The sequence below is a fragment of the Podarcis cretensis genome (assembly GCF_951804945.1).
Source record: "Podarcis cretensis genome assembly, chromosome: 18".
NCBI lineage: Eukaryota > Metazoa > Chordata > Lepidosauria > Squamata > Lacertidae > Podarcis > Podarcis cretensis.
Window position 1 is genome coordinate 12,983,310 of NC_137188.1, and position 23,691 is coordinate 13,007,000.

Consider the following 23,691-nt stretch of genomic DNA (forward strand, 5'->3'; position numbering starts at 1 on the left):
GATAATATTTTATTCTCTCTTTTCCCCCTGTAATGAGAGTTGGGTTGCTCAAACCGTTATACAGTGGTCCCCTGGTTCTCAAACTTAATCCGTTCCAAAACCAAAGCGTTCCAAAACCAAGGCAGCACTTTCCCACAGAAAGTAACGCAGTACGGATTGTTCCGTTCCAGACTTTTAAAAACAACCCCGAAAACAGCAATCGAACATGGATTCCATTCCAAAAGCAAAGCGTTCCAGAACTGAGGCAGCGCTTTCCCATAGAAAGTCATGCAAAACGGATTAATCCGTTCCAGACTTTTAAAAACAACCCCTAAAACAGCAGTTGAACATGGATTTTGCTATCTAACGAGACCATTGATCCACAAAAGGAAAGCAATAATCAGTGTGCTGTACTATAAAATAAATAAGACAGTATTGTAGATGATAAAAATCAAAATTACATTTTTTTTCTTTACCTGAACTGATGACAGTCATTGCTTGGGTGGGGGGCTTTTATCCATTTCCGCAGTCACAAAAACAAACGAACCGAAAAAGCCTCAAAAACAAAAACACAAAATAAAGAGCAAAACCGAAAGCTCCAAACTTAATCCATTCCGGAAGTCCGTTTGACTTCTGAAATGTTCGGAAACCAAGGCGTGGCTTCTGATTGGCGCAGGCGCCACAGAAACAATAGCCGACAGCCGCGTCAGACGTTCGGCTTCCAGAAAAACGTTCGAAAACCGGAACACTCACTTCTGGGTTTTTGGAACCAAGGTCCCACTGTCACAAAATGTGTAAACTTGGGAAGTATAAATTTGTTGATTAGTCGTGTCCGCCTCTTCGTGACCCCCTGGACCAGAGCACGCCAGGCCCTCCTGTCTTCCACTGCCTCCCGCAGTTTGGTCAAACTCATGCTGGTCTCTTCGAGAACACTGTCCCACCATCTCGTCCTCCGTCGTCCCCTTCTCCTTGTGCACTCCATCTTTCCCAACATCAGGGTCTTTTCCAGGGAGTCTTCTCTTCTCCTGAGGTGGCCAAAGTCTTGGAGCCTCAGCTTCAGGATCTGTCCTTCCAGTGAGCACTCAGGGCTGATTTCCTTCACAATGGAGAGGTTTGATCTTCTTGCAGTCCATGGGACTCTCAAGAGTCTCCTCCAGCACCAGAATTCGAAAGCATCCATTCTTCGGCGATCAGCCTTCTTGATGGTCCAGCTCTCACTTCCATACATCACTACTGGGAAAACCAGAGCTTTAACTATACGGACCTTTGTCGGCAAGGTGATGTCTCTGCTTTTTAAGATGCTGTCTGGGTTTGTCATTGCTTTTCTCCCAAGAAGCAGGCGTCTTTTAATTTCGTGACTGCTGTCACCATCTGCAGTGATCATGGAGCCCAAGAAAGTAAAATCTCTCACTGCCTCCATTTCTTCCCCTTCTATTTGCCAGGAGGTGATGGGACCAGTGGCCATGATCTTCGTTTTTGATGGAGAGGTTGGATCTTCTTGCAGTCCATGGGACTCTCAAGGGACACTCAGCTTCTTATAAATAAAAACTATTTTTAAAAAATAACGTGTGGCTCTCCCTTTGCTCTTCCAGGTGGCGGGGGGCCATTCAGAAGACGGGCTTCCCAGCAACCCCAGTCTTCTCCACAATCACGTCCCTCTCCCAGCCCAGCCCAGCTCGCTCCCGGACCTCAACAGAGGCCAGTCTTCAGATGCCTTCAGCGGTAAGGTTGAGTGGCGGGTTTCGCCACACCGTCCTCTCTCCTCCCCACGGGGATCAAAAGTCCTGGCGTCCTTGCCGGGGCAATGGAGGGGCATCTATCTGAACCCCCTTAAATTGCAGGGATTGCAGCTAAATCTGCGTTCTGGTCCAGGAGGACCGTTAGGGTGGGCGATATATTGTTCAAACGTTGGCCGGAATTCACCAGGCACATTTTGCACACTGGGTGAAGATGCCCAGGTGGCGCTGTGGGTTAAACCACAGAGCCTAGGACTTGCGATCAGAAGGTTGGCGGTTCGAAAGTTGGGGAACCATGGGGCAGGGTCCAGGATGCTCAGATTTCTGAGACCTCCCCTTTCATGATGTAACCGTGATGTATGAGTGATGTAGTTTGGGGGGTGTAACATGGGGATTGGAAGGGACGCGGGTGGCGCTGTGGGTTAAACCCCAGAGCCTAGGACTTGCCGATCAGAAGGTCGGCGGTTCGAATCCCCACAACAGGGTGAGCTCCCGTTGCTCAGTCCCTGCTCCTGACAACCTAGCAGTTCGAAAGCACGTCAAAGTGCAAGTAGATAAATAGGTATACCGCTCCGGCGGGAAGGTAAACGGCATTTCCGTGCGCTGCTCTGGTTCGCCAGAAGCGGCTTAGTCCTGCTGGCCACATGACCCGGAAGCTGTACGCCGGCTCCCTCGGCCAGTAAAGCGAGATGAGCGCCGCAACCCCAGAGTCGGCCACGACTGGACGTAATGGTCAGGGGTCCCTTTACCTTTACCTTTTAAGCTCCAGCTGTCCTTTGTCCACAACAAATTGCCACTGTTTTTTGTGTTGAATATATGCTGTATGGTCATTGATGGACCTAATGGGAATCTCAAGCCATATATAGAAAGGAGCAAACCAGGGATATTTTAGGGAGCAGGCTAGCAGGCGGGGGCCATTTCTTACCTCCTAGGAGCCCACACAACACAAAACACTGCTGCTGTAAGTAGGTTTTATTTTATTTGTTTTTTATCTTATATTTTGGAAATGTACATCCAGTGGTATTTTCCTTTGAATTTTTGGGGGGGCCCAAGAGAGCAGGGCTGTAGCTTGTTTAGCTTATACGTAAATCCAGCACTCTTCGTAGCTCCATCCTTATTTCGGATGTCACGATACATCAGTATGTCACGATATATCAGTATATTGTGAGGCTGGGCGAACACACAGAGCTTTATTGCGGTCCCTAGACCCCAAACGCATTATGTGCAGCAGTGGTGGCCAAGCTTTTGGGGGACTACAATTCCCATCATCCATGGCCACTGGTCCTGTTAGCTAGGGATGATGGGAGTTGTAGTCCCCAAAAAGCTGGAGGGCCACGTTTGGCCACCACTGATGTACAGGGTGTTGTTAACCCTTCGGCTCCCTTCCAACGCTACGATTCTCCGACATCCATCCCTGTTAAACCCCTGAAATAAATGTTTCAGGTTTGGAGGGAGAAATTTCATAAAGGTAAAGGTAAATTTCTAGCTCTTGCACTGCAGCAGACGCGCCGGGATCTCGAAGGCTCCAGTCCCCTGCCTTGTCTCTCACTTTTGCTTGTCTGACACCCTCCTCAGGCTTGACGGGCGGCCTGGGACGTGCCAGCGTCTCGTCCGGCACCAGCGAGATCAAGCGGGAGGACAAGGAAGACGACGAGAACACGTCGGTGGCCGACAACTCGGAGGAGGAGAAGAAGGAGCTGAAGGCGTCGCGGAACCGAACAAGGTGCTCGTTGAACAGGTCTCAGCCCTTTCTCTGTTCCCTTTCCGGGGGGGGGGCTGCAGCACGGGGAGACCCCCAGGATCCTAGGTCTTTGGGGCGGCCGGGCAGCAAAGCCCCTTGACAGACGGGAGGTCAGGGTGGATGACAACTTGGTGAGCAGGGATGGAAAAGCGAGGAAACCCGCTCGCTTCCAACACCCCCAGGAGAGACTCGCATTTTTTGGGAAAAGGGGAAGAGCAACGTCGCCCTCCGAGCTTTCTAGGGGTGATGGCGTTTTGCAGCCCTGCTGACGAACCTGTAGATGTTTGCATGGACCTCATGTGTGTGTTCAAAATTTATTTATTGCCTGTGTCCGTGTTTCATATTTTGCTCCCTGCTCACGGGCGGTTTGGGTAGGGTGGCAAAAAGGCGCTGCATTCGTCCCCGCAGCCGCGAGCTCGGTGGTTTCCAAACTGTGTCCCGGGAGTAACTGCCCCGTCTCCTGTCCCAGGGGGGGAATTCTAGGGTGGATGGAAGGGCCATAGCTGTCAACGTTTCCCTTTTTTTAAGGGAAATCCCTTTATTCCGAATAGGATTCCTCGCAAGAAAAGGGGAAAGTGGACAGCTGTTGGAAGAGCCTTTCTGCAGCACTGGTGGGAATCAGATTTCCCGGATGCTTCACCCAAAGCAAACACCCCCCTCTTCCGAGCATCTCCCGGGGGCATTTTTGGGGGTGGGCGCGCACCATAAATAAGCTTTGTTGTACTAGCCAGAGGCCATGGCAAAACCATACAAACCCTATCAGAAAAAATACGGTATTTTTCGCTCTATAAGACACACCACAAGACGCACCTAGTTTTTGGAGGAGGGAAACAAGAAAAAAAATATTCTGAATCCCAGAAGCCAGAACAGCAAGAGGGATAGCTGCGCAGTGAAAGCAGCAATCCCTCTTGCTGTTCTGGCTTCTGGGATAGCTGCGCAGCCTGCATTCGCTCCATAAGACGCACACACATTTCCCCTTACTTTTTAGGAGGGAAAAAGTGAGTCTTACAGAGCAAAAAATACGGTAAATACTTCTACAGTTGTACCTTGGTTCCCGAACGCCTTGCGACCCAAACATTTCGCCTTCCGAAACACTGCAAACCTGGAAGTGAGTGTTCCGGTTTGCAAATGTTCTTTGGGATCCGAACGTCTGACACCGCTTCCGATTGGCCGCAGGAGCTTCCCGCAGCCAATCGGAAGCCACTCCTCGGTTTTTGGGGGCCCAACGGACTTGTGGGATGGATTCCGTTTGAGAAACGAGGTACGGCTGTACACAAAACCCGCCAAATATCATAAAACGCAGGCTCACGCATAAATTGGAGGGTTCTCCTATAGTGTACATAGCTACATAGGCCATGACGAGGTTAAATCCCACAAAGGATTCTTAAATCAGATTGTGAGAATGGCAATATATGAAGTGTGGGAGAGGAGTAAAAAAATCAGTAGCGACCAAAACACCATGGTGGCTGTCACCGATGGAATCTATGATGGTTCATAGGAAAAATATGAACAGCGATTGGTTTACTGCAATTTTACCCAGTCAGCTTCTTCCTTTCGGGGGGGGGGCGATTTCGGGGGACACACTTTGCAAACCATCCGGCCCTGGGAAGTACGGTCGGTGGGTGGGAAATGTTGGGTTTACGGTCGTTCCAGCTATTGCAAAAAAATATATAATATTATTGTGGCGGGTGGTGGGTTGCCCTGTGTGTTTTGTGTATCCCCATTCCCCATATTTGTGCACGATGTGTTCCGGTGCCGAGGTGCGCTCGCGTGGAAAAAAACGCCCCCCACCCACCCACCCCCCTTGTCTCCTTCTCCTTTCAAAACATCAGCCAAGATGAGGACGAGGATGATGACCTCCTTCCCCCAGAGCAAAAAGCCGAGCGCGAGAAAGAGAGGAGGGTGGCTAATAACGCCCGAGAGCGCCTCCGCGTCCGCGACATCAACGAGGCTTTTAAAGAGCTGGGGCGCATGTGTCAGCTGCACCTAAACAGCGAAAAGCCACAGACCAAATTGCTCATTCTACACCAGGCCGTCTCGGTTATCCTGAATCTGGAACAACAAGTTAGAGGTCAGTGGAAGCTTCCGATGTGGTGACGTTTTCCGAGCGGCAAGGGGCTGTCTGTCTCGTCTCCCCAAATCCGTCCCTGGCGCACCTCTCCGAATCCTGCTGACGTTCTCCCCCTCGCCTCCCAACCCCTTGAAACTCTCACGCCTTTTTTTTTTGCCGTTTTGGGGTCTCTGTTGTCGTGGGGTTTTAGTGGGTCGTTGTCGTCGTTTTGCTTCTCTCTGCTGCCTTTTCGCACCCCTCGCTTTTTGTTTCCCCGCGCCGGAAATAAAGGAAAGCAAGCGTTGCGCTTCCTGCATGCCATCAACCCTCGCGCCTCTGCCAGGGGGGGCTTCCGCATTTATCGTTTTCTTCTGTCCCAAACTGCTACACACAGCTACAGTCTGAATCATTCCACACACCCCAACCGTTGCAAAATCGGGTTGATCAATCAACATTTGCAGGCTTCTGGCGGCTTGCAAAGGTTTGGAAACCAAGCAGTTCCCCCAAAATTCAGCTGAAAATGCCTGTTGCAAACCCCTGAAGAACACTGCAGATTTTGATAATAAACCTGATTTGCAAGGAGAGGGTGGAAATCTGTAGTGCTAAAAGGCAGCTCTTTGGGGCTCTGAATTGCTGCGTATCAAAGACGAGAGGTGTTTTTTGTTTTTCCAGAGAGGCGGAAAGATCATGTAGGTTATGCACAGATCCCACCGGGCACCTTTCCAGCAAATCCCTATGTATTTTCCCAAAACTGTTGGCTTTTTTCATCCATTTTTTGCACGGGGCAGGGGCTTGCTTTTAAAGAAATGCCATATTTTTCACTCTACAAGACGCACCAGACCACAAGACGCACCTAGTTTTTGGAGGAGGAAAACAAGAAAAAAAATATTCTGCATCTCAGAAGCCAGAACAGCAAGAGGGATCGATGCGCAGTGAAAGCAGCAATCCCTCTTGCTGTTCTGGCTTCTGGGATAGCTGCGCAGCCTGCATTCGCTCCGTAAGACGCACACACATTTCCCCTTACTTTTTAGGAGGGGAAAAGTGAGTGTCATAGAGCAAAAAATACGGTACTTAATTGTGTTTCTTGCCTTGCGGCAGTGAGTTTCAAGACCAGCTCCTTTGCGTAGCCTGCTGTTCCTTCCGTTACTCGGGATAGGAATAAATAATAAAACTATTTCCATCCCTCGTGGCTTTCGGACTCAGAGGATGGGGGGTAGCCCCCCTTACTAGAGTGCCCTTGGCGATTTGCTGAGCTTCAGGGAGGGGGGGTTGGCTGCACAAAGCACGCCACAAATTTAATAAATACAAATTCGATCAACAACAATGCTAATCCAAACAAGTTCTCCCGTCCGCACGAGGATTTCCTCTTGTGGAGTGAAACTTCCCCGTCCTCCCTCTGTGAGTTTGCCTCCGTACCCTCCAGAGTTAGGGGAACCCCCTGCAAAAATTTTGGGTGTGTGTGCGAGAGGGAAAGATCCATCACGCGAGAGGAAACCTATTCTCACGTGGGACCCCCTGTGTTGCGGGAAAGCCGCTCGGTCTGAGCTTTGCTGGGTTTTTGCTTTAATAATAATAATAATAATAATAATAATAATAATTTATTATTTATACCCCGCCCATCTGGCTGGGCTTCCCCAGCCACTCTGGATGTCTTCCAACCAAATATTAAAATACAGGAATACATCAAACATTAAAAGCTTCCCTGGCCTAAACAAGTCATAGGGGGCGCCCCCACATCTTACACCAACAAAAGATTCTCTGGAGAGATGGCCTTTTATTATTACAGCCGTACCTTGGTTCTTGAACATGTGTTCCGGAACTCCGTTTTACGTCCGGAAACCAGGGTGCAGCTTCTGATTGGCCGTGGGAGCTTCCTGCAGCCAATCGGAAGCCACGCCGGACGTTCGGATCCCAAAGAACGTTTGCAAACACTCACTTCCGGGTTTGCGGCATTCGGGAGCCAAAACGTCCTGACTGCCGAGGCGTTCGGAGTCCAAGGTACGGCTGTATTTTGAAAACCACCCCTCTCTCTCTCTCTGCAACCTTTGTCCCTCCGTCCCAGCTGCCAAGTTAGGGATGAAATCATCTGCGCAGAGATAGTTGGGGAGCCGGGCACGGTAGCTTGGCCAGAGGCAAAAACGCGTGCCCACTTCTCTGCCAGACGGGCACCCGCAGAAGAGAGTCGGGCTGCTTCCCCTTCCTCTCTGCAAATGTCTTTTCCCCCCTGCTTGGTCGTGCATGAAAGCGCTTAACTTTTCCTTCCTCGCAATCTGCGAAATGGGTGCATCTTGAGTTCAATGCAGTTTCCTCTTTGACAGAGGTGGGCGGGCAGGGGGGCAGCGCCTGGTTTTCGACCGTATAGAACCTGTGCCCCGTTCTTCAGTTCTGCTCCTTCTCCCCCTTCCATTCTGGAGCTTCCATTAATTTCCCCTTTTCGTCTGCCGTGACATGTATAACTCTTTTATTTTGTTTCCCCTGGTCTCTTTTTCTCTCATGTATACGCTTCGTTTGCTGCCGCCACCCTCTCTGCCACCCCTTCTCTGCTTTCCTACAGACAGACCCCAGCCGTGACCCCCTCGGTGGTTCCAACCCTGTACCTTGTACTTGCTGCGTCCTTAGAGAGACAGGAAAACCCAGGCGGGCAGCAGCGGGGTGGGGGAAGGAATAGCCTACGAGCAGAAAGGCAGGCGCACCCTCCCTGAATCTTAAAGTCTCTGGCGCACCTCCTTTTTAAAGTTATTATTTCGCCATGTTCCCGAAGGCGATGCGTTTGGGACAGGTCTGCCGCTGGTGTCCCCCAAGCTGAAACCCGGCCAGCTGAAGAGCTCCCTGATTTGGCCCACTGTCCGGCTGTAGCCTTTTGGCACAGACGGATCGCCTGTGGAATCGTAGATTTGGGAGGGGGGTCCCTAAGGATCATCCAGTCCAACCCCCTGCGACGCGGTTGTCCCAAATGTCATGCCCTCCAGATAGAGGCGGGCTTTTGAAGTCCAGACACAGGCAGGCAGCCCCGGTCGAAGGAGCAGCTTTCCCTACGAACACAAAGGGGATGAAGGGAATGTCTCTCCTTAGAAGGGCACGTACATGTTTAGAAAATCACATTGCACTGTGTTGGGTGGGTGTGTCTCCTGAGCATGTGCAGAGAGTAGGAAGGACTGGGTTGCCAGTCCTGTTCTTGCAGGTGCCCCAAAGTGAACAGCCCCCTGAGTTTGACAACAAAACTCCCCACCTGCTCTCCACAACTGGCAAAACTGCCTCTGATACTGGAAGGAATAGACAGCTGGCGTAACTCGTAGTTATCAATAGCCTTATAAGAACACCAGGAATGCGGGTGGCACTGTGGTCTAAACCACAGAACCTCTTGGGCTTGGGTTTGAATCCCGGCTCCGGTTGCTCTGCCCCAGCTCCTGCCAACATAGCAGTTCGAAAGCACACCAGCGCTGGTAGATAAATAGGTACCACTCCAGCGGGAAGGTAAACAGCATTTTTGTGCGCTCTGGTTTCCGTCATGCGCCAGAAGCGGTTTAGTCCTGCTGGCCACATGACCCAGAAAGCTGTCTGCGGACAAACGCCGGCTCCCTCGGCCTGAAAGCGAGATGAGCACCACAACCCCATAGTCGCCTTTGACTGGACTTCACCGTCCAGGGGTCCTTTACCTTTTTATAAGAACATCAGGAGCGATCTGTAAGCGGTGTCAGACCCAAGACCCATCCATCTGCTGGGACAGCTCAGTCGGCAAAGCACGGGGCTCGTAATCTCAGGTCCGCAGGTTTTCTAATAATAATAATTAAAATAACTTGTCTGGGGTAGCTCATCCCAAAGACTAGCTAGCTATGTCGCTACGTGGAGAATCGCTTCCTTTTCTCCAAATCTCCCAGCATCCAGCTTTCTGGGGAATGGACGCAGCGGCAGGACATGTGCCTTGCTTGCAGAAGGTCGCAGGTTCGATTCCCTGCATTTCCTGCTAGGGGCTGGCACATACTTCCTCTCTGAAACCCTGAACGAATGCTGCCAGTCTGTGCAGACGACACTGGTCTCGATGGGCCGATGGTGGAAGGTAGTTTTCTAAGGTTCGCTGGATGATCCCCATCGCTTTTTTAGCCACAGAGAGGCTTAAGCATTTTCTCCCCCTGCTGCGTAACTTTAAAAATAAATCGCAGCCTTTTTTATTTTTTAAAAAAGTCTACATCGCTAACCCCTGGAAATTATTTCCCCTGGAAATAAAGGGAAACGTTAAGATTCCTAGTGTTTCAAAACCACTGTGTTCTCTTTAATAATACAATGTTTATACTACTTCCAAATCAACTTCAAATTAAATAGTTTCGTGGGCTAGCTTCCTGCCTCCAACCTCCCCAGTGTTTTCGTTCGAACCCTTTCCCGCTGCCTTATATACAGTGGTACCTCGGTTTCCGAATGTCATCTGTTCTGGAAGACCGTTTGGGTTCAAAAACTCGATAGGGGAGCCTTGAAACGGAAAACTCAACGGAAGTTCGACTTCCGATGCATGTTCGAAAACGGAAGCGTTTGCTTCCGGGTTTACGGCATCCGGGTTCCAAAACGTTCGTCAGCGGAGACGATGGGAAACCGAGACATCGCTGTATATATCAAACTCTCGTCTAATATGGAAACCCCTCTAATATTTCCCCTCCGCTGCTTCTGTCTCAAATTCTGCTTGAGGTTTTGAGGGGTTTTTCCCCAAACAGTCCCTCCCACCAAATAAACCAGGGGGACTCCGAAACAGCGCTGGTTCTGAGTCCGATGTCGGCACGGGTCTGAGCTTTGTGCCGCGTCCAAATTCAGCCCCCCTCAATTTCCAGTGGGGGCACAGATGCCCCCCAATGCAATATGAACTTCCTAGGCCAGCTCCCAATAGACTGTGATCTACTCGCAGTATTAAAAAAATCTGGCAGTGATTTATCCATTGTCGTTGGATGGGCCAAAGTTGTTGCGCATTTTTGGGGGAAAGGCAAAGTTGTTGTTGAGCTTTAAGCCACAGTTGTTCAGCTTCCTCACCCCCCCCTTTTTTGTGGGGGAAGAAGATCTCTGAAGGGTCAAAGGTCTACCAGGAACACCCCGCGATTTTCCAGTAGATCACGATCTATCTGTTGGGCATGCCTGTCCCAGGCCAACGCATAAGGCGGCTTCGAGCAAAAATTTGCAAGCATGCAAACCACATGGACGGGACACAGGTGGCGCTGTGGGTTAAATCACAGAGCCTAGGACTTGCCGATCAGAAGGTTGGCGGTTCGAATCCCCGCCATGGGCTGAGCTCCGTCCCTGCTCCTGCCAACCTAGCAATTCGAAAGCACATCAAAGTGCAAGTAGATAAATAGGTACCACTCCGGCGGGAAGGTAAACGGTGTTTCCGTGCGCTGCTCTGGTTCGCCAGAAGAGGCTTAGTCCTGCTGGCCACATGACCCGGAAGCTGTACGCCGGCTCCCTTGGCCAGTAAAGCGAGATGAGCGCCGCAAACCCAGAGTCGGCCACCACTGGACCTAATGGTCAGGGGTCCCTTTACCTTTACCTAAACCACATGGGACTAGTCCACATCCTCTTGTCAGATGCAGGAGATGCCCTTGGGTACCACTTTTTTTGCACATCACAGGTGAGGGAAGTCTTGTCCGCTTGTGGGTCGGATCAAGCATCAAAATTCTCACGTTTTTTATTAATTGTGAGGGTAGGCGTAAGTCGTTTTTTCCTGCCTTGGTCCGGATATCAAATGCCAAGAGACGGGAGAGATTGATTCTAGGCAACACCTTTAGGCGCAGTCAAAATTGTTCCAAACCTGCCCCCCGCCCCCCACTTGCAAATCAGGTGAAATTCTGCTGGAAAGGCAACCTCGACGGGCCTCTCTTTAAGTTGCATTTTCAGCTGAATTTGGGGAGAAACCACTGAGAGCATACGTTGTGCGGAGGAGCTATTTCCGTGGCTTTTGTGGGATTCCGCTCCTTGCAAACATCTGTAAGTTTGCAGATGTTGAGAATAAATGTGGTTTGCAATGGGGGGGTGTTGAATGATTTTGATTGCAACTAATAATAATAATAATAATAATAATAATAATTTTTCTAAGAGAACAAGGTAAACTCATGGACCCTTTTCTAGAAAAACAGCCCTGATCATTATTAATAATACGAATACTCATCATAACAACCTTCTTCTAGGAAACCCAGTCAGATGAGCAGGGTGTAAATAATATAAATAATAATTATTATTATCTTTTAAGAGCCATTAAACAGTGGAACAGACTCCCTTGGGATTTGGCGAGCTCTCCCTCCCATTGGAGGTTTCTAAGTGGAGGTTGGGTGGCCATTCTGTCGTGGGGTCAGACTAGATGAGCGCTGGGGGTCCTTTCAAACTCCACAATTCTACGAGTAAACAGCACAATGCTTATGTGAGCTTCTCCTCCAGTCACAGTAGACCTGTCAGTTGGGGGGGGTGGATGTGAACCATTGCCCAGTCTTGACACATCTCACCCCCCCCACACACACACACACTTTCCAGCTCTGAACAGAGACCGCCCTGGGATATTCACTCCCGAATCTCCCTGGAGGCAAGATAATCTCCTTCCTTCCAAATGGCGAGGTTCAGATTTCCAAAGGCTGGCGTGGTTCGGTTGGGCTGTTATTGAAACATCCAAAATCGACATCACCAAATAGGGATTCTGGGGGACAAGGCTTAGGCCAGGGGTCAGCAACCTTTTTCAGCCATGGGCCGGTCCACCATCCCTCAGACCTTGTGGGGGGCCAGACTGTATTTTGAAGGGGGGGGGGGAAATGAACCATTTCCTATGCCCCACAAATTACCCAGAGATGCGTTTTAAATAAAAGGACACATTCTACTCGTGTAAAAACACCAGGCAGGTCCCACAAATAACACAGAGATGCATTTGAAATAAAAGGACACATTCTACTCATGTAAAAACACACTGGTTCCCGGACTGTTGGCGGGCCGGATTGAGAAGTTATGGGGCCGAATCCGGCCCCCAGGCCTTAGTTTGCCTTCCCATGTTCTAGTAGCAGGTGGTTCCCCAGACTTGCTTGCTTGAACTGAAGTTCAATATGGATAAGACAGAAAGGTTCTAGTCCAGGGGTCAGCAAACTTTTTCAGCAGGGGGCCGGTCCCCTGTCCCTCAGACCTTGTGGGGGGCCGGACTATATTTTGAAAAATAAATAAATGAATGAATTCCTATGCCCCAGCAAATAACCCAGAGATGCATTTAAAATAAAAGGGCATATTTTACTCATGTGAAAACACACTGATTCCCAGACAATCCGCGGGCCGGATTGAGAAGGCGATGGGGCCAGATGCGTCCCTGGGCCTTAGCTTGCCTACCCATGTTCTAGTAGCGGGTAGTTCCCCAGTCCAAAGCACACATTCTACTCATGTGAAAACACCAGGCAGGGCCCACAAATAACCCAGAGATGCATTTGAAATCAAAAGACACATTCTACCCAGGCCTTAGCTTGCCTACCCCTGGCTTAGGCGTAGAGAAACTGCTAAGCGACTTACCCAGATCTTGCGGGACTCTGGCTCCTGTCGTGACGATTGGCCATGCTGTCTGGCTGGGGGCTGATGGGAACCGGAGTCTAAAAACACCCAAAGGCGTCCCCCATTGCTTGTGTCGCTTCTGCAGTTGGCTACCCCAAGAGGAACAGTCTCCCTTGGAGCTATCCGAGCGGAAACTGGGTTCCCTACTTTACCCTGGTGCTTGAGCTAGGGGGTTGGACTGGATGACCACTGGGGGGCTCCCTTCCGCCTCTACGATTCCACAGTTCCAAAGTGCCAAAACAGTATCGTCCCAGAGGATAGGGGGACAACAAGGTTTTCGAGTTTGGTTTTTCCCGTGTTGCGAAACGGGCGCGCACGGCACAGGCAGCGTTCGGCAGCTCCTTGTCTCTGAGGTGGAACGAAAGGGCTCTCCTCTTCCTCATCGTCCGTCAGTTGTGCTGTGCCGCCATGGCTCGCCGCTGACGTGGACTCCTCCCCCCCCCCACTGCCCACCTTGGCACCGTCCCCCCAAACCCGCCTGCCCCGCAGAGTCCCTCCATCGCTCCCCAGACTAACCCTCCCCGTGGTGCTGTGTGAACCCAGCAGTACAGATGAGGCGCTCTCACTGGAAGACAAGGACCTGAGGGACCGGGAGAGGCGCATGGCCAATAATGCCAGGGAGAGGGTGCGCGTCCGGGACATTAACGAGGCCTTTAAAGAGCTGGGACGCATGTGCCAAATTCACTTAAAAACAGACAAAGCGCAGACCAAGCTCATCATCCTCCAGCAAGCGGTGCAAGTCATATTAGGCTTGGAGCAGCAAGTACGAGGTACGGCGCCGGGGGGCTCCCCCCACACACACACCGAGGTCTCGCCCCCCCCCCACTTTGCGCGCATCTCCCATTTGTGCTCTTTCGCTCGCTCATTCGCACAAGTGTCTCTGCCTCTCTCCCTTCCACCCTTTGCTTGGGGCTCCAGGTTTTGCGTCGCTTCTTTTCTCCTCCCCTCGCTCTCTGGTTCGTGGTCTGTGCAGTGATGATCCCCCATAAAAGAGGGGTGCAGCGGTGGGGCTTACAGCTTTTGAGCGGCAAGGTGGGGAGAGGGATCGGGGAGGGGGCCGAGCGCTTGGATGCCAACCCTCTCGCACTTTGTGCGACCCTTATCCTTTTCTCCGTCTTGCCTCTATCCCTTGGATGCTGGTTGGGTTGGGTTGAGTTGAGTTCGGTTGGATTGGATTGGGTTGAGTTGGGTTGAGTTAGGGTGGGTTGAGTTGAGTTGAGTTGAGTTGGGTTGGGTTGAGTTAGGTTGGGTTGGGTTGAGTTGGATCAGGTTAGGTTAGGTTAGTTGGGTTGGGTTGGGTTTTGCTGGGTTGAGTTAGGTTGGGTTGGGTTGGGTTGGGTTGGGTTTTGCTGGGTTGAGTTAGGTTGGGTTGGGTTGGGTTGGGTTGGGTTGAGTTGGGATGGTTGGGTTGGGATGAGTTGGGTTGGGTTGGGTTGGGTTGAGTTAGGTTGGGTTGGGTTGAGTTAGATTGGGTTGGGTTGGGTTGAGTTAGGTTGGGTTGGGTTGGGTTGGGTTGGGTTGAGTTAGGTTGGGTTGGGTTGGGTTGGGTTGGGTTGGGTTTTGCTGGGTTGAGTTAGGTTGGGTTGGGTTGGGTTGGGTTGGGTTGAGTTGGGATGGTTGGGTTGGGATGAGTTGGGTTGGGTTGGGTTGAGTTGGGTTGAGTTAGGTTGGGTTGGGTTGACTTAGATTGGGTTGGGTTGGGTTGGGTTGGGTTGGGTTGAGTTAGGTTGGGTTGGGTTGGGTTGGGTTGGGTTGGGTTGGGTTAGGTTGGGTTGGGTTGGGTTGGGTTGGGTTGGGTTGAGTTAGGTTGGGTTGGGTTGGGTTGGGTTGGGTTGGGTTGGGTTGGGTTGAGTTGGGTTGGGTTGGGTTGGGTTGGGTTGGGTTGGGTTGGGTTAGGTTGAGTTGGGTTGAGTTAGGTTGGGTTGGGTTGGGTTGGGGTTGCAGGTGGCTCTTGCCGGACCCGAACCTCCAGATGTCCTCCTCCTCCCCTCCTCTTCTCTCTCTCCTCTCGTCTCAGAACGTAACCTGAACCCAAAAGCAGCCTGCCTAAAGCGCCGCGAAGAGGAGAAAGTGTCTGGCGTCGTCGGGGACCCTCAGATGGCGCTCTCGGCATCTCATCCAGGTCTAGGAGATGGGCACAACCCCGTGGGGCACATGTAAAGGTAGTCTCTCTCTCTCTCTCTCTCTCTCTCTCTGCATCTGTTTTGGGTCTTTACATGGGAGCAGCAGGAAATATTCAGGTTGGGAAGTTTTGTTTCTTCTGGAGATGGTTGGTCCTTCAATAGTGGGCTTTGGTCAAACCTGGTACCATATCATGTAAAAGAATTACTGTGGACCTCCTATTTTTTCCCCCAAACGCTAAGCCCTGGACCCCCCTACTTTTGAAAATTTTTGACATCTCTGTGGTAGTTTCCTGTGCAAAGCAAGTACAACGGTCCCTTGCTTCTCAAACTTAATCTGTTCCGAAAACTGCATTCCAAAACCAAAGCGTTCCAAAACCAAGGTGTGCTTTCCCATAGAAAGTCGTGCAAAATGGATTAATCCATTCCAGACTTTTAAAAACAACCTCTAACACAGCAATTGAACATGGATTTTACTATCTAATGAGACCATGGATCCGTAAAATGAAAGCAATAAACAATGTACTGCAGTCACACAATCAGTAGCTGAACTGGGTTCCGCACAGTCACAAAAGCAAAACAAAAAAGAGCCGCAAAAACAAAAAGGCAAAATATATAGCAAAAACGTAAGCATAACGCTCAAAACGGAAGTGTGGCACTCAAAACGGAGCAGGTTCGGCTTCCAAAAAAAGTTCGCAAACTGGAACACTTACTTCCGGGGTTACAGTCCGGCCCCCCACAAGGTCTGAGGGACAGTGGACCGGCCCTCTGCTGGAAAAGTTTGCTGGCCCCTGGGTCAAGTGATTCAAGGCTGGGTCGGACGCAGCCTAGGATGGTGGAGTTTGCGGACGTTGCTTATGAGACTTGTGTTTTTGTGCGACGAACCTCCGGGCTTTTCGCACCGTTTCTCTTCTCACCGTTTCTCTCTCTCCCTCCGCAGGTGATTTCTTTTCTTCGCCCTGCAAGCAGATGTCTGTAGGAAGAAGAGAAAGCTGGATCTCTCACACATCCCCCTCTCCTCCATTCCCCGACAACCACCGCCTGTCCACACCAGAAACTATAGTCCTGTTTCAAATATCGACGTGCGGTCCTTTTTGGGGGGGAGGGGGGGATACGGGCAGAGAAAAGTTCGGCGTGCTAGAAGGAACTTTTCTCTTTCTTTCTCTCTCTCTCTCTAAAGGAAAGGAAAAGCAACAAGTTTTATCGAAACGGAAAAAAAATCAACAGCAAAGATTGCCTTAAGTCTATATTCTCGAAGTTTCAGTGCATATCCTTCAGTTACCGAATTTCGGGGGGGGGGGTTGTTGTTTGCGGGGATGTGTAACATTACAAATGGCTTGTGTTCACATAAGGCCAGCAAAAAGAAAAAAAGAAATTGTGCCTACGCATTTTATTTTTTATTTTCTTTCTTTCTTTTTTTTAAAAAAGAGAACATTAGTTACAATAATTTTTTTTAAACGTAGAACAAACATAGTAATGTCTTTTGTGGAGCTGGGGGGGTTGTTGTTTCGTTTTGGGTTTTTTTTTAGCTTCTTTTGCGTATATGTTTTGTAAGCAACGACGGGGAGGGAAAAAGACGTGTAAAAAAAAAAAGACGAAGAGATTTCTTTCTCTCCCCCCCCATCGAACCGCTTTTTATTTCCGCCCCCTCCCTCTCTCTCTTTTCTCTGCTGCTGTTTCTATAGTTAATGTTGCATATTATTTTTAAAAAAATTAAGATCAACCAGAAATATTAAAAGTTTGTATTAAGAGGACTGGATGTTTGAAAACGAAACACGAAAATGGAAACTAAATTCGAGGACGGAATTGGGGGGAGGAGACACGGACGGTGAGAGTGTTGCGAAAATGTCACAAGCGTGAATTGAAATAGGCAGGTTCGTTTAGCTAGGAGCTTCCACGGCGAAGGGTGTATTGATAACCGTCTCTGTCAAATTTTGAAAGGGGATGGGGGGAAGAGACGGCAAAGCGATTCGGAAGAGTTTCCTCCATCCCGCATGATTCTCAAAAAGTCTTATATTGTGCCCTTGGCTTCCATCTTAAACCTCACCCCCCCAAAAAACGCCATCTATGGTCCCCCTTTAATGGAAAGCAAAGACACTACAAGAAACGAGAAGTCCTCTTTACGGAAGATGTGGATTTCAAGACAGCGGGAAGCGGAGAACTTTGGAAGAAAGCGCCGTCTTTGAAAAGCAGGATGGCGACGGGAGGACCGGCTCACGTTCCCACCGATTCCTTCTCCATTTTTCGAAAGAAGCACCTGAGCAAAACCGGTGCAGAACAAACGGAAAAGGAGGGAGGTTGGGCGCGATTTTTTAAAAATGTTAAAAGAACTGCCGGAGGCAGAACAAAGAACAAACGAGCCGCAACGAGGAAAAGGCGAGACGGTGAGATTTTGTGGTGGGATGCGGGGTGCGTGTGCGAGACGCTAAGGTTTCCAAGCCAGAGACAGTCGAGCCCCCAAAGGCCAATCGCAGGACTTCAAACCGAAGATGGACCCGCTTTGCATTTTATGAGCTCTGGAGGAACAGCTGCTGGCCGTTGGGGCGAATACTTCCAGTCCCCTGCCAGTTTGTGGACGGAAAGCAACTTTGCGCCCCTCCGGAGAAGGCTGCTGTTTCCAGCGAGAGGAGATCGCCGCCGGATTTCGGGAGGGTGCGTTGACTTGTCCTGGTATCTCGTCCTCCCAAATTTGCCCTCCGGGGGGTGGGGTGGCAGGTCTTTGGAGACTCTCCCATGGGTGCTGCAACCTCGGAGGTTTCAAATATCCCGGAAAGTTGACTTTGGGCAAATCCTGCTAGAAACACACACATTCACACAACTCCGACGGCAGAGAGCGTGGCATCGGGGGGGGCGCTTTACCAGCAGAGACGGGGGAAAGTCCTCGCTAGGGGGTGGGAAAAGGTCCTTGCTAGGGTGGGGACAGGGCACTCGTTTTTGCGGTGTGGGTGTCCCCGTGCCACCCGTCGCTCAGCCACGGTCCTCCCCCCTTTTCCACCCATCTCCCGGCTTGGTTCATCTCCCATTGCAAATCTGATTTCTGGCCCTGCTCCCGCGATTGGCGGTTCCGCGCCAAACTGGGGGTTTTTTTTGGGAGGGGGTGTTTTCTCTGGGATCGGCCCGGGTCAAAGCAACTTTGCAGGAGCCGAGGACAGGATAACTTTTGGCGTCTCCTCGTTCCCACGCCACCTTGACTAAATCTCTCTCTAAAGGAGAGTCGCCACAACTTCCTTTTCCAATTCAAACACCCCCCAGGAATAAAAAAAACACAGTTTCCAGTCCACCGGCTCCAAACAAGTGCTCCTCCTTCCTTCCTTTTCAAAGTTGTATTTTGTTTGAACAATTTGGTTCTGCTTTTATTGTGTTTTTGTTCCGTTTGGGGAAAGGCGGGGGGGGGGGAGAAGCTTGCCTTTTCGGCCGGGGCGTATCTACACTACAAACTCTTAAACCAGTTTCAGACCGGTTTTAACTATCTAAAAAAGGAACCCTGCCGTTTCCGCGAGGTGCGCTCAGAGATCCTTTGGCCGGAGAAGCAGCCCCTCTTTCCTCTCATCGCAACCCCGCTCCTTGCAACCCCCCACCCCCAGCGCCCTCTGCATTTGGGTCGCTACGATAGCTTAAAAACGGGTTTGAAACTGTTTTTTTCCCCCTTTTCTTCCTTTCTTTCTTAAAGTTTGTAATATAGATATGTCCCAAATGATCTTGGGATATTTATTTTTGTTGTGGGGGTTAGGAAATTTAAGAAAGGGACAACCAGCGAAATGAAACAAAACAGGAGGGGGGGAAGGAACCCCATATTTTTTAAATTTTTCGTGCCGGGTGGGGAGCGTTTTAGGAGAAACAGCACCGTGGGGGGGGGGAGGAATCTTAACTTTTTGTTTTAAAAAAGAGGTTTGCGCACTGCAGAGAACAAATTGTACCTTGGTTCCCGTTAAGCTATATTTTTTTAGGTGAGATGGGCAAGGCTGCGTATCCTTTTCAGTCTGTTTAGATTGTTTTTGGGGCTCTTTCTCTCTCTCTCTCTCTCTCTTTGTTGCTATCGGGGATTTTTATATATATATATTAAAAAAAAAAGATAAAAATGGATCCTTGCTTTTTCATGGGGGGGGGAGGGGTGAGTGGCCCCGATCCAGGTACAGTTAGCCATGACTTAAGTCTTAATGGGAAATGAATGGACTCGACGAAACTCTCTCTCTTTTTTTGCTTTCAATGGACAGGGGGGGGGGCGGTTTTAAGTCATGCCTAGCTGAAATTTGGATTTGGGGAGCGGGGGCCGCTATGGGGTGTTGTTTTATCCCCCTCTTTTTGCTGCCTACATTGTAAAATCCAGCTGTACGTAAGTGGCTGAGAATCCTTGTTATTAAATCAGATACACATTATAGTTTTGAAAGATATATATATGGTATAAATATATATATATGCCTAATCCCCGTTTAAAAAAAAAGGAGGAGGAGGAGGAAAATGGAAAGAAAAAGAGTATTTGGTGGGTGGGGAGGGTAACACAGAATAGAGGGGATGGACCCACATGTTTGGACTGAAATCACAAATTTATGGGATCGGGCGGTTGGGGTTGGGGTAGCACGGGGTTTTAAATTGTGTTTCCGAGTGCCTCAAGATATGGATTGTGTTCATTTTTTAAAAAAAAATAATAATAATAATTTTATACAAGTGTCAAGAAAAAAAAAACACAGCTGGCTGGATTATTTGGAATTTTTAAATAATCCTTAACTTTTTTAAAAGTAGAATTTTGAGAACTGTCCTGTATATAACAGTAATGTAGCAATAAATTTGACATTTTATAACAATATTACCTTTCCCCCCCCCCTCTCCCCGTATCTGTCTCTCAGATGTTGTATACCTATCAATGAAAAAGTTGTAATAAAGGTTCTACCTTGTACTAAAATTCCTTTTTTTTTTCCCTGGTTCTCTCGCTCCCCCCCTTTCATTCCTGGCCTTGATGGGAATGTCGTGTTCTTGCTTTTATTTTTTTAGGTGGGAATAAAAGGCTGCCATCCTAGATTCCACTTATTGAACTCAATGGGAATTACTCCTGAGTATATAATGTTTTGGGGAGTTTTTATCTAAGGTTGCCACGCGTCTGGGATTTAACTGGCGAAAACAGCCTGTTAAATCAGCAAAATTGAAGTTGTTTGCAATCACTTTTGTTCAGCAAAGCTGAGTTTAGCAAACTGAAGAACTTTGCGTTTCCTTAAAAATGAAAAAACTCATTTTGCCGAACTTTCCGAATATCCCCCGGACTTTATTTTCGCCGCTTTAATCCAAGACATTATTTGACAACTCAAGAAGAAGGATTTCCTTTTGTCCGTGAAAGAATCTGTATTTTAAAAGACTTTTGAGGGCTGCAGCCCTGACTCCCATTTACTTGGGAGCAAAGCTTATTAAATACAGAAGTTCCCGGGATCAACTCATAGACACTCCTTTCCTGAATGCTTGGAGAGCTTCTGGTCAGTGTAGACAATACTAAGATGTACCCAAGGGTTCCCGGCTGCTACAATCCCATTTGAAACCGACAGCTTGCTCTAGGATAAATGGTTCCCACCCATAGCTGTCAACTTTTCCCTTTTCTTGCAAGGGATCCTATTTGGAATAAGGGAATTTCCCACTGTTGCAGGAATTTATGTATAGGTTTGGGGGGGTTGGCCCTCCAGCAGATCTCACGCACATGCAGCCCACAACCAAAACCAGCACCATCGCTTTTGTGACTTTTGCGATTTGTCCCCACAAAACACTTCATCCCAGTTTCTTCCTATTCAAAGGGCCTTTGCTGCACGGTACCAAATGTAAGAATTCGCTGATCAATGTATCCCTGTACTGGTTCACAGGGAAAACTTCAGAAATTCGTATAGACAGGTGAGCTCAGCTCCTCAGCAGCCCCTCTGCCTGAGTGATAATCCCTGGCATCCTGATACCTGAGTGGCAGACAGGTAGCCATTCCAGAAATAAACCCAGATGAAGACAAAAGGGTGTGATGAACTTGGCTGGGAAACGGGGAAATGTAAATATCTCTTTTGTTCCACTTGATGGGTGTTTGGTGGAGGGCAAGGGGAACCATGGGGCAGGGTCCAGGATGCTCAGATCACTGCCACCAGACCTCCCCTTTCATGACGTAACCGTGGTGTATGAGTGATGTAGTTTGGGGGGGTGTAACATGCGGATTGGAAGGGACGCGGGTAGCATTGTGGGTTAAACCACTGAGCCTCTTGGGCTTGTCAATCAGAAGGTCGGCGGTTCGAATCCCCGCAATGACGGGGTGAGCTCCCGTTGCTCCCTCCCTGCTCCTGCCAACCTACCAGTTGAAAAGCACGTCAAAGTGCAAATAGATCAATAGGTACCACTCTGGCGGGAAGGTAAACAGCTTTTCCGTGCGCTGCTCTGGTTCGCCAGAAGCGGCTTAGTTCTGCTGGCCACATGACCTGTGAACAAACGCCGGCTCCCTTGGCCAGTAAAGCAAGATGAGTGCGCAACCCCAGAGTCGTCCGAAACTGGACCTAACGGTCAGGGGTCCCTTTACCTTTACCTAACATGGGGGTTAAAGGTAAAGGGACCCCTGACCATTAGGTCCAGTCGTGGCCGACTCTGGGGTTGTAGTGCTCATCTCGCTTTCTTGGCCGAGGGATCTGGCGTACAGCTTCTGGGTCGTGTGGCCAGCACAATTAAGCCACTTCTGGAGAACCAGAGCAGCGCACTGAAACGCCATTTACCTTCCCGCTGGATCGGTACCTATTTATCTACTTGCACTTTGACATGCTTTCGAATTGCTAGGTTGGCAGGAGCAGGGACCGAACAACGGGAGCTCACCCCGTCATTGCGGGGATTCGAACCGCCGACCTTCTGATCAGCAAGTCCTAGGCTCTGTGGTTTAACCCATAGCACCAAAGCAGCTAATAAAAGTTTGGGTTCTCTTTTGTTTGGGGTTTCCATCTTGTTCCACCTTGTGGCAGGTGGGAGTCCTGTCGTGACAGTCTTCAATCAAGACCAAGCCTACTGGCTGCTGTTTTGCTCTGGTATTCCTGGCTGACATCCTTGTTTTTTGTCCAAGGGAGCCCACGGATTTCTCCGTTAACACCTTCAAAAAAGGGAAAAGTTGACAGCTATGCTCCCACCAGGAGTGCCAGCCTGGCCCCGTGACCCATGAGTGCCATGCAAGCATGCATGGCACCAAAATTAAATTAAATAATTAAATTAAATTAAATTAAATAGTGGCCCAGCTGCACAAGGGGGGGGGTGTATTGCACCAATATATATTTAAATTAAATAGTGGCCCAGCTGCACAAGGTTAAGTGCTATTGGTTCACTTTGCACAAGTTCATTTGGAGCGATTTACAAATGTGGAGCTTTTGAAATGGCTGGTGGGATCCTGGCTGCTCTCATTGTTTTGAAAATTCAAAAACCTATTTGGAAATTATGCCTGATGCATTACTTTTGCAGGCATTTTGTTAAGTTTTGCTGCCCTTGATACTGTTTTAAGGAGTTTGAGGTTGTGGCCACAGCCTCTCTGGCCGATTATAGCTGAAATTCAACATATAATAATAATATTATATGTTAGATATAATAAAGGGAGCCCTTCCCTAATATTAATCAGGCACTGCAGTAGACAGCGCACTCCCCGCTCGCCTTGAAAACAAAACAACTTGGCGGGGGTCCTTCGAAGAGGAGGGCAATGGAATGAGGCAGAAAGCCGGCGCCGCGCAGGCGCATTGAAGCAAAGCGGGCAATGCTTGACCATAGATCTTTTTTAACAGAGTGGCGCGCCCAGGAGTCTTCTTGCGAGGTTGATTTTAAAATATATCTATATAGTTACAGTATATATATTTTTGCGTGTGGTCTCTCTCTCCCATTCAATAAAAAGCAGGCGGCAAACGTATATTTTTGCATTTTAGAAATACTTAAAAGCGTCTAACGGTCAGATCAAAGGAATACCAGATTTGGTTTTTGGAGATTTTTGCCTTGGATTCATCAACAATCCGCAGACAATGTCAATGAATCTCCATTGTGGTTTTATCTTGTGAACTGCCCTGAGACCTTGGGGAATAGGGCAGTATAATAATAAATCATATTATTATTATTATTATTATTATTACTGCAGGCAGAGTCTGAAAGTCCATGGCTGATGTATGGCACTCCAAGAATGCTAATATATTCCTAGCATGCAGTGATTTGATTTCTGTTTATTATATTATTTGATGATGATGATGATGATGATGATGCTGTATTTGTGATGTTCTATCATGATATCCCCAGTAGTGATGTATGGAAGTGAGAGCTGGACCATCAAGAAGGCTGGTCGCCGAAGAATGGATGCTTTTGAATTCTGGTGCTGGAGGAGACTCTTGAGAGTCCCATGGACTGCAAGAAGATCCAACCTCTCCGTTCTGAATGAAATCAGCCCTGAGTGCTCACTGGAAGGACAGATCCTGAAGCTGAGGCTCCAAGAGTTTGGCCACCTCAGGAGAAGAGAAGACTCCCTGGAGAAGACCCTGATGTTGGGAAAGATGGAGG

The 23,691-nt window shown here is 49.2% G+C and overlaps 1 protein-coding gene across 9 annotated transcripts in view; it reads left to right on the top strand.

Moving 5' to 3' along the window:
• Window positions 1-20,074, top strand: part of TCF3 (transcription factor 3) — a 93,310-nt gene extending 73,236 nt beyond the window's left edge. For 4 of the 9 annotated variants that reach the window (XM_079960620.1, XM_079960621.1, XM_079960618.1 and 1 more), the window contains exons 16-20: window positions 1,572-1,701; window positions 3,291-3,453; window positions 5,289-5,527; window positions 15,072-15,216; window positions 16,115-20,074. In XM_079960620.1, the coding sequence (XP_079816746.1) occupies window positions 1,572-1,701; window positions 3,291-3,453; window positions 5,289-5,527; window positions 15,072-15,214 (675 nt within the window). In that variant the 3' untranslated portion in view covers window positions 15,215-15,216; window positions 16,115-20,074. Of the gene's footprint in view, window positions 1-1,571; window positions 1,702-3,290; window positions 3,454-5,288; window positions 5,528-13,597; window positions 13,825-15,071; window positions 15,217-16,114 lie in introns of all 9 variants that reach the window. The other 5 variants (XM_079960626.1, XM_079960623.1, XM_079960622.1 and 2 more) reach the window with 4 other exon arrangements.
• Window positions 20,075-23,691: the final 3,617 nt, after the last annotated feature.